The sequence below is a fragment of the Cimex lectularius genome, unplaced genomic scaffold (assembly GCF_000648675.2).
Source record: "Cimex lectularius strain Harlan isolate CLEC.00 unplaced genomic scaffold, Clec_2.1 scaffold87, whole genome shotgun sequence".
In the NCBI taxonomy this organism is placed as follows: domain Eukaryota; kingdom Metazoa; phylum Arthropoda; class Insecta; order Hemiptera; family Cimicidae; genus Cimex; species Cimex lectularius.
This window is the reverse complement of record NW_019392768.1, coordinates 1,061,074-1,072,374: the sequence shown is the minus strand read 5'-3', so window position 1 is coordinate 1,072,374 and position 11,301 is coordinate 1,061,074. Positions and strand designations below refer to the sequence as shown.

Below are 11,301 nucleotides of genomic sequence, written 5' to 3'. Positions count from 1 at the left end.
ATTTCCAAGTAGCGGAATGCTACAGAGGTAAACAAACAATATCATTTGGAAGAGGATTAATAAGTGTTGACATTCATACAAATGAGTAATCCTGTAAACGTAAACAGAATATTTTATATAGATTTTTTTTAATGAAAACTTAAAATCCTGCATTATTTTCCGGACAACCCAATAATTATAAAATCGCCGCATAGTCGTGTAAAATTCGATTTTGTTACCGTCCAAGGTGTCAAGTCTAATTATTCCGTGTTATTAAAAAGGGTGAAATTTTTGTAAGAAAATTGGATTTGATTGATGGTTAAAAACCAAGCGGTAAAATCATGTTTACGTCAAAGTCCGAATTTTTCGGAAAATCAAGAATTATTTTAAAAATCGTCTTCTCTCAACAATAATTTTGAATCTGGTGAACAATGTGTAAATGGATTAAGATTAGTTCTTAAATAAAGAATAATCGAATTTATTCTATTTTTAAAAAAATCTAATGAAGGGTTGTTTTGTACTTTCTGTTATGGAAAAAGGGAAAACGAAAGTGGGTTGGCTGAGACAGGTAGCTTGTTTGACAAAAGAAATTACTAGAAATAATTTGAAGTGGGGTGAGTATGGCAATTCACTTTTTGGAAATGATAGTTACACTGACAGAGGTTTTAGGCAGCTATCCGGATTTCGATTTTAATTATTTAGGTTCAGGCAGAAGATACAAATACGTCTCTCGACTTATATTGTACGAATAGCTTGTAAATCTTATAATGCAAAACACGTGGATTGTAACAACTGAATATTATCCTGCTATATATGCTGTAAGAGTAAATAATTTTAAATTAAGGATTAATTTGTTTTTTAAATATTATTAATGTACAAGTTTAAAATTAGTGGCAAATCAAAATTTATGACATTCAATTTATTATTCTTTATGTAAGGTATTGGTTGAGATAAAAAAGCCAGTGTCACGAGCGGGATTCGAACCTACGACCTTCGGCTAAATACGCCGCTGCTCAACCACTTGAGCTATCGTGACTTCGATCCACTCGGACACGGGGACCGCGGTGGCCGAGTGGTTAGCGTGAGAGACTCTCGGCTCATAAACGCCGCGGTCGTGGGTTCGATTCCCACCGTCGCCTCTGGCCCTTTTTTCACGATAACCCCCCCCCCCAAATATGAACACACATACAAGAATTTGTCACCATGGTTAATATGCATAAATCAAAGGCAAAAAAAAAAAAAAAATTCACTCGGACACCAACTTCCCATCTCAACCTTCCTTTCGAATTTTCCCTCCTTTTTCCCATTTTACAAATGTAGTGTAATCAGGATTCGATTCTCGGCGATAAATGTGATGGAAAGTCGGTGTCCGAGTCGATCGAAGTCACGATAGCTCAAGTGGTTAAGCAGCAGCGGATTTAGCCAAAGGTCGTGGGTTCGAGTCCGTCTCGTGACACTAACTTTTCATCTCATTCAACCAATACCTTACAAAAAGTTTAATTAATTGAAAAAACTTATTTGATCAATCGGACCACGAAATAGAATAGATCTAATACATTTTGTATGCATTTATCTCCATATTTAACCTTACATTTTTAAATTGAAAAATTCGCACACCAATCTAGTTACTTCCCTGTTTTTCCCTAAAACTGTGTAATACTGTGGTTCTTGAATTTAAATTGATTTTTTTGAAATTTAAGTGGTCCTTGGTGGTGGATTTAGTCAAGTTTTCTTTAACTCTCGTTTTAATTTCTCTTCTGCTTTGTCCTATATATTTAATGTAGCAATCGTTACAAATAAGGTTGTCAGCCTTGTTTTTAGGTTTTAGTATGTTTCTAAGAGATCACCCACCTCTAAAAGCTATTCTAAAACCTTTTCGTTTATAAACTTTACCTACTTTTCCCGTTAGTTCAAACACCTTCTTTCATTTTTGCCGACGTTTCGGCTTTTATTCGGGACATCTTCAGACCCGGGACAAGAAGACCCGAGACAAGAAGGCCCGAATAAAGGTCGAAACGTAGGCAAAAAAATGAAAGAAGTGTTTTTCTAAACTACCTCCTTCTTGGCCGCTCCTCACGACTTCAACAAATTATGAAACAACAGGTCACTAAGAAATACACATTAATTATTTTTCTGTTTTTACTAGCCAGCTATCGATCAATATTTCTTGATATCCATTGTTTTTAGCCAAGTTTTTAATGTTTTTTGCGACTCTTTTTTATAATTAACAGGTGACAATGTGAGTTTCAATATACGGTCTATGAGACAAATGAAACCAGTAGCATTATAGGTCCATGGATAAGAATAATCTACTCGTATCATGGTGTCGGTAGTTATGCGTTTTTTATACGTTTATTTTAATTAAGTTATTCATTTTGGACAGTTTTAAGCCTGAAAAGTTTAAACCAACAAACAACTTTATTTATTTCCAATGTCAAATTTATACTAGGGTATAAAGACTTAATTAAATGGAAAAAAATTTATATATACTCTAGGGTTCACGACCAATACTACTTAGTGTTTCCAAAATAGGACAGATTTATTTAATTTGTTTTTCGATTCAAATAGAATTTTTTTTTAAAGTGGTCCATCAATATTCTCCATGCCACGAATTCGCGATAAGAATAGATAAAATAATTAAAACCCACACTAACATCAAAGCTAAATTCGGTATTAAACATTCTTTAGGACTGATGAAACAACAAAAGAACAGAAATATTCCTAACGACTTTTAATCCGCGTTTTTTCGCACGTTCAAAATTGAGCGGCACGAAAAACCAGCTGTTCGTTGAAACGACGCGCTGGCGATGTATTTACAAGCCGTTCCTACAATTCACGTCGAAACTTCTGTGAGTAGAACTAAATTATCCAAAAAGTGAAAAAAAAATTCTACCCATTCGAATAAGTGTTTCAGTAATTTGTTACAAAATGCAAACAATAAAATAAAACTAAAAAAGATATCAAGCGTGGGAGATGTGGCATCGCCATGTGTAAAACTGATTGATGTTAAAAAAAATTAAAAAATAACAAATGTTAAAAGTTAATCAAGTCGATTTTCTGATTAAGGATAATTAAGGCATTTTCATACCTATTTCATTCTTAAGTATATCACTTGCTTCTCTAATATTAAGAAACTCCGGCGATTCAGAATAGCCACGTGACTTGCTACTACCTGCAGATATATTAAACTTTCAGGCTTACAAAACTTGACGAATATGGACTAGATTAAGCGAGACAATAGCCACCGAATTAACAAAGTTTCTCCGGGAATCATCTAATTCCAAAAATCCGAAATCCAGGTCCTGAGGGGTTTTAGATGTCTATACTTAACAAAGGTCTATGTTTTAAACATATACCGTCTCCCGTTCTAGCCGTTTTACTTAGTATTGGATTGTTTTATTTATACCCGGGTAGTAATAAATAGTTTATAGTATTTCAAGCTTACTTACTTTTCCCCAGATGGATGATGATTTCACAGTTATATAATCTACTTTAGATAAAACTTATTATATTAAATTTTCAATATGAATTACCAACTCACGTTTCCTTTAAAATTTTTAATTTGGAAAGATAGTTGCTTTGTAATTTATTTGTACTAAACGTTTTTTCTTTCGTTTCAGTTCCTAGGAAAGTGCTCCGGGAGCAATACGAAGAGAGGCCTGAAGAGGACGAGATGTTGCTGGTGGTAGATGACGATACTGAATACGACTCGATAGACGAAGACAACAGCCTCCTTCCATCGCCGAATTTGGCCGGAAGACACAACACGTCGTACGGCCTTCCGGCGACTGGCTCGCCGAAAAGACGTCCCGATTCTTCATCCATGCCGCCCGTCGGCCCGAAGCCGGGAAATAGGACTTTTCAACACGGATCAGGTAGAAAATAAAACGCTCAAGAACACTTTCTAATTTATGCCTCTTGCTTTCCTTGGACTGGGTTGAAACTTGAAATAACGTGGTGGTATTGCTCTTTTTCCAGATGATACCAAAAGGAGATTGTGTACGTAGGGGGGGGGGGGGGTTCCTGTAAATATGTACAGTATATGTGTCAGATTGTTGATCTTCCCTATTGGTTTACATGCTTTGGCACAGTTGCTCTGGTTTGACTTCGGTTAAAATATTCAATTTTCCTCCAATTCGCATTTATAACAACTAAGCTATAACTTAAATCTCCTCTTGAACATATTTTGTCCACCTGCACTGGAACTATTAATAGATAATTCAACAAAATCCAAACAGACCTACCTTCAGGTCGATAACTCACTAAAATTAAAATTTGAACACTCCTTTTGTAAATAAGGATTCGTAAAAGCTTCGCTTAGCTTATATCTTATTTCAACTACAAAAAAAACCGTCAAAAATTTAAAAGGTTTTCGAGGTTTGTCAATTTTATGCTCTTTTATATAAAGAACAGTTTATTACAAAATGAAATTATAGTTGCATTGAAAAATTGCAAAAAAATAAACGGGATTTTGCATAAAAAAACGAATATTCTTTTCTATTATTTCCTTTTTTAATGGTAATCTACGTTTTCATTTGAACCTTAATGCGATTTTATGAAAAACCTTTAAAAATCGGTTCAGAAAAACGTTGTTGTTTTGCAAATCGTAACTCGTTAAAGTGAACCAAAATTTCGGCACTCGCGTATTTCCTCCACATCTCGGAAAAATATTGAACCATTTATATGGAACCTAACCCGTCCCTAAACTTATTACTAATCTTAATCCAAATTCTAACTTTTACCTTAATCCTAACACCAACCATAATACAATACCATAAAGCTAATCCCAACACTAACTTACAATAACCCTAACCCAATCAAACTTAATCCTAACCCTAATCTCATCTAATTCATCCCAAAAAAAAACCTTACCCTAATTCTAACACAAACTCAGCCTAACATGTCAATAACTCTAACCCCTGCATTAATCTTATCTCTAAGCCTAATCCTAAATTCATCTAACCTACCCTTACCCTGATGAACCTATCCTCAACACCAATTCTAGCCCTAGTCAAACCTGATCTTCCCTAACAAATCTTAACCATAATTCGTCCCTAAACCTAATCCTTTATCTAACCGAGCCTAACCCTGGACAAACCTACTCCTAACATCAATTTTTCTAACCTAACCTAAACCGTTCCTAACGCGAACTACAACACTAACTCTCCTTTACCTCACCTTAATATAGCAGTAACATAACCATATCTAACCTAACGTAACAAGTCCCTCAACTTATTACTAATCTTAATCCAAAGTCTAACTTTTACCTTAATCCTAACACCAATCATAATACCATAACACTAATCTCAACACTAACTTACCATAACCCTAACCCTATCAAAATTAATCCTAACCCTAATCTGATCTAATTCATCCCCAAACAAACCTAACCCTAATTCTAACACTAACAGCCTAACATGTCAATAACTTTAACCCCTGCATGAATCTTATCTCTAAGCCTAATCCTAAATTCATCAAACCTAGCCTTCTCCTAACGAACCTATCCTCAACACTAAGTCTAGTCCTAGTCTAATCTGATCTTTCCTAACAAAACCTAATACAAATCTTAACCATAATTCGTCCCTAAACCTAATCGTTTATCTAACCGAGCCTAAGCCTGAAAAAACCTACCCCTAACTTAAATTTTTCTAACCTAACCTAATCCATTCCTAACCCGAACTACAACCCTGATTCTCCTTTACATTTACCTTTACGACCTTAATCCTAACAATAACATAATCTTATCTAACCTAGGAATAAGAGGGATAAAAGAGGCGGCCACAAGGCCTACTGCACCTCGACCTAGATAGATCTATTGTGATGTATCTAACCTAACATAACCCGTCCCTAATCTTACTTCTAACCTTGTCCCACAAAAGGGCGATGACACACGGAGCGGTTTTGACCGAAGCGTTTATCGTGAGAAAAATCGAGGCGGTGCGTCGTTCATTGTTGTTGCATATAACCTGACAGACGTAGCGGTCGTACCCGCCTGTCGGTTTTCAAACCGAGTCGGTCGGTGGCGGAGACGACCCAACGCGTCGGTTTTGAAAACGCCAGGCGGTGAGTGGTACCCAAGTATTGCATCAGCCCTGACACACGTGGCGTTTATTTGAGCTGTTTTTCTTGTTTGTTCCCCACTTTCTTGAGGGGTTGTTCGTTTGTCAGTCTTCTAATTTACTTTTATGATGCAAAAAATAGACGTGGAGAAAAAAATTTGTAATGCGGCATTTTATTTTACTATGTAACTCGTCAAAACTGCCCATTTACAACCTGGTAATGTTAAAACATTCTTCAGGGTGTTTCCTCATCTCTGAAAACAAATTCTTAAAATGCCCTCTTTCGCTTCTCTTCTCGACAATTGGATGAACCCACATTCTCCTGTGTTTTTTCTCCATTCTCTTCTTCCAACGATAGTACAACAGACACCAGAAGTATCTCTTCATCCATGGGAACTCCATGGGGAATGGGCCAATGCCAGTTCAATAAGATTAATAAATAATAGAATTTTAGCTAATTCTCAACTTCCTGACGCCTAAGCTTTACATATTGATACTTAACCACCACTAAAAATGGGGGGGAAAATCTAAGTATTTACAGATTGTACGGTGCTGTACAGTAACACAACCGTTTTTAAAACGAACTCACCTTCCTCCAGGGCCTCTTTTAACTTTACAACTACTTGAAAGTACATCACCCTATAATTAAATGATTTCTACAGCTTTACGGGTACAAAGTATGCGTATGACTGTCGGTGATACATGGTAGTAACTAGTTTAATAAAGATTTTGTTTTGAATATTATCTGGAGGAGGAAGGGGACCTCGTTCAAATCCCAGCTCTGTGCCTTTTAAATTATAGTATGAAAAATGAAAAGTAGTTTAAACCTTGCTTGACTCTGAACAGGAATTACTTTACTTTTATTGATCAGAGAGGATTGATTTTTTTTTGTTGGGGGGAGCGAAACGGGAATCGAACCTACAACTGCAGGATCTAAGCCGAGAGTCTGACACGCCTACTCGGCTACCCGAGATCCCAGTTAAATATAAATCAACTTAAATATTTATTTTTAAAGACTATTTTTCAAAACTTCATAGAGAAAAGAAAACCGAACGAGACGTAGAGTGTAGATAACTGTGAGATTTCACTTTGTAGCCAGTTCCATGGAAAGTTCATCAAAGAAAAAACAGTACTGCATGGGGGGAATGGTCTGTAAGGCTGTAACTAATACACGAAGTTACATACATGCGTTCCCGATTTTCTCATCGTCAACAAGACAAGAGGATCTTTAACGTCCGCACCTGGCCTATTCGGCCTTATCGGACGCTTTGATTCTCAAGATGAGAGCTGACGCACTTCTGCATACGACGGAAGTGTTACCGCCGGAGCATTGGTGTAGTGGTGTCCCGGCCCCTAAGAGTCAGTAGCCACGCTCTCCGCTTGTCCACTTCGAATGGTCGGGCCCGCATTATGCGTCGGGTCGTACGCCGCACGCGAGGGGCTAACGGGCCGAAATACATCAGCCCGTCCCCCCTCGCGTACTCCCTAGATAGAGAAGGCGACTCTATCTCTCTGAGTGTAGAGGCTCCTCCAGCGTAGAAACTTTCGGGAACGCCTCGACAGCGGTTTCGGATTATAAAGTGGGATTGCTACCACCTAGATGAGCACTGTCTACGGACAAAGGTCTCTTATCGAGCTCAGCCTACACCTCGAAGTTACATACAGTTACAGAATAATATATTTATTAAACAGGACTTGTTATACAAACTGCAAAATAACACCTTGCGACTGTCAATGCTTATATGCACTGCTGTAGGATACATTTAATAACTGAGAGAAAACAAAACCGCTTCGGCCAAAACGCACATCATACCGCTGCATGTGTCACAACCTAGCAAAACCGCTCAGTGTGTCAGCGCCCTAAACGTTGTCCAACGCGACCTTAGCCAAATCTAACTCTTATCCTAGCTCTAACCTGAACGAATACACGCTTAACTCTAATCCTTATCTAACCGAATATATATTAAAATATATATCTCTATCCTGGCGCTTTATACTCATATAGTTTATCCGTTCCTTTATTCTAATCTAATCTTACCCTAGCCTAAACCATGCTTAACCCTAACCCTTTTCCTACTTAACGTAATCTAACCCTAAAACAGTAGGGAGGTTGCTGTCGTATTTTAATTTTCTTTTAATATTTGTTAAATGAATACCTTTTAGGGTTGATACACAAATTTTTTTTGCGTGACCATTTTTGAATCACATTAGAAGTTCCGGGGAGTGTGCATGTTTTGGCTTAGGCCCATATTACAAGAAAATTATTAAAATATCTACATAATGAAACATAAGGCTTATAAAAGAAAAATCAAATCATCTATAAACAGTTTAATATTTTTAAAGTACTTTTTGAATACAGTAGTAAGTTGACACCCTACATATATTATTATATAATGAAATCATTGCAAAACAGCTAATACCACAGGATGGTAATGTAATCTCGAACTATTTTGGATTAAATTATAATTAAACAGATATAAATTACATACACGTGTATTCCAAACATACGTTTATATGCATTGAAGTTTCTCTATTAATGTAACTAGAGTAAACAAGAGAGGTGGAGGTCCAGACAACGATAAGGTTTCAAGTACACTTCAACTACACGAAAAGCAACATGGCTAAAGTTTGTTCTGTTAAAGTTGTTTTGCACTAATATTTAAGTTACAGTAAAAAAAAAATCCTGCAACATCGTCTACTTTAGTTACTGATGGTTAGAATAATTTATTTTTTTTACACTATGATTTTTTTTTAAATCTAGCGATCTCGTGGATAAAACGATAACGACTGAAAAAATCGAAACTGCAAACCAACATAACAATTCTGATAAATATAGTTGAATTTTTGAAATCAGATATTAACTTAATAAAATTTAATAATAAGAGTGATTCCATGTGAACAAGAGAAAGACAGAAAGTATAAATAATTGTTGTAGTCTTTCAAATGTCAAAATAATCCAAAATATCTTAATCGAAAATTCTTGCAGTGAAGTGAGTTTATAAAGATTAAATTGGTTTTAAGCGTAAAAAGGTTTTAATTCATAACTTCTTACAGAATATAAGATATATAAAGACAAAGGGAAACAGTACGGCGACAAAGGCCATTTTCAACTTCTTTCAGTTTAAACGAAACCATGACAGAAATAAATAAATGCAAGAACAAAGTTGAAAGCTGTAAAATTAACATTTAACCTGGGACCCCTTGCCTGGGGTGGATAGGCAGGTTGGATTTTATCTTCTTAAACATGGATGACGAGATTTTTTTGTTATAAAGGTTTTTTATATTTTCTTTGAAATTTTATAATTAAAATATATTTAGAATTCACTAGTTTTCGTGGTCCACTTGACCAATTAATATCTTTCAATTAATTAAGGTTTTTTAGTTGAGATAAAAAAGTCAATGTCACGAGCGGGATTCGAACCCACGACCTTCGGGTAGATACGCCGCTGCTCTACCACTTGAAAATTCAAAAGGTGGGGTTGAGATGGGAAGTTAGTGTCCGAGAAGATCGAAGTCACGATAGCTCAAGTGGTAAAGCAACGGCGTATCTAGCCGAAGATCGTGGGTTCGAATCCCGCTCGTGACACTGACTTTTTTATCTTAACTAAAAACCTTAATTACTTGCAAGATATTAATTGTTCAATCGGGCCACGAAAACTAGTGAATTGAATGTTAAAATGAAGTATATCCTTACTAAAGCTCTCCGTGGCCATCTCATTTGTCTGTGGGGAAAGAAATTATGTGACTTTATAGTTCTTTAGTATCAAAACCATTTTCGCCGAGAATCAAATAGATTACACGACATTTTAAAAAAATGGCAAAAAGGAGGGAAAATTCAAAAAGGTGGGGTTGAGATGGGAAGTTAGTGTCCGAGAAGATCGAAGTCACGATAGCTCAAGTGGTAAAGCAGCGGCGTATCAAGCCGAAGGTCGTGGGTTCGAATCCCGCTCGTGACACTGACTTTTTTATCTCAACTGAAAACTTAATTACGTGCAAAAAGTGTTTTCCTTTTGTATATTAACTAATGTTCATGATAAATATCAATTAAATATAACTTCACTAATTTCGTGGTCCGCTTGACCAATTAATATATTACAATTAATTAAGGTTTTTAGTTATTAAATATAACATTTTTTTAGTATTTTTCTTTCCTTCGTGTTAATTTTTTTGTTTAATGGCTTTTAGCTCAAGTGGTAGAGCAGCGGCGTATCTAGCCGAAGGTCGTGGGTTCGAATCCCGCTCGTGACTCTGACTTTTTTATCTCAACTAAAAACCTTAATTAATTGAAATATATTTAGAATGTAATTGTACATCGTATTATTGGGATATTATGGTTGTATTATTATAAACGAGCTTTTGAAGCTTTCTTGTGGTGTCGAGTGAAGAAAGTTTTCGAATAGGTTTTGTTCATGATTAATTACGATTAATAAGTTTTTCTAATGCCAAAGACAAGGAAGAAAGGAGAGATGCAATAAATTTTTAATTTTTTTTAATTTCCAAAGAGTTTAAAAAAATATTAGCACTTTTTGATTTTTTCTTTCTCAAAAGAGTTTCAAAAATATAATATTATCAGAAGCCAGATTGTGCTAGGGTCAGCTGTGTTAGTTTTGACGAGGGTCGAGGTGGTTTTTCGTTCTTCGTCATTCGGGGACTTAAATGACACGCCTTTAGTTCCTTCAGTATTTCATTTTTCTTGGGTAAGCGTTTCCTTCACTTTTTTAAAGATCAGAAGCATCATTAACATATGTGTTTACAAGATGTTTACAAGTGAACTAAAAACTTTCCCGAGTAAATAAAAAAGTGCTGGAAATAAAGGCGTGTCATTTAAATCCTGAAGGCCTGTTGCACCATTTTGGTTTAAACTCAATTCAGTACTGAACCGAGTTCAACTCAAAAATTGGAGTTTTTCAATTTGACTTGAACTGTGTTCAAACTATGATCCTGGTTTAAATCTGAACGGCCGTCGAGTGTGGGTTAAACGGAGATCAGAGCTAAACGACGTCCGTTTCATAATAATATAATCTGTACGTTGTTCAAGGCATGTTTTCAAAATTCATCTTTTGATGTTTTTGTTTACAAATTTCAATAAAAATATATTAACTTTTGATTTGCAAACCACTGATCTTTCTTAGACAATATTATAATTGGCTTAATTTTTTTTTTTTTTTTTTTTTTTTTTTTTTTTTTTTTTTTTTTTTTTTTTTTTTTGAGCTCAACGCCTCTTATCTGTCATATATATATTTATACTAATCAAGTCGTGTCA

The 11,301-nt window shown here is 35.6% G+C and overlaps 1 protein-coding gene across 12 annotated transcripts in view; it reads left to right on the top strand.

Moving 5' to 3' along the window:
* LOC106667815 (protein eva-1 homolog C) overlaps window positions 1-11,301 on the top strand; it is a 618,009-nt gene that overhangs the window by 580,407 nt on the left and 26,301 nt on the right. For 10 of the 12 annotated variants that reach the window (XM_024227529.1, XM_024227530.1, XM_014396011.2 and 7 more), the window contains 2 exons: window positions 3,600-3,854; window positions 3,958-3,978. In XM_024227529.1, the coding sequence (XP_024083297.1) occupies window positions 3,600-3,854; window positions 3,958-3,978 (276 nt within the window). The remainder of the gene's footprint in view (window positions 1-3,599; window positions 3,855-3,957; window positions 3,979-11,301) is intronic. The other 2 variants (XM_014396018.2, XM_014396017.2) reach the window with 1 other exon arrangement.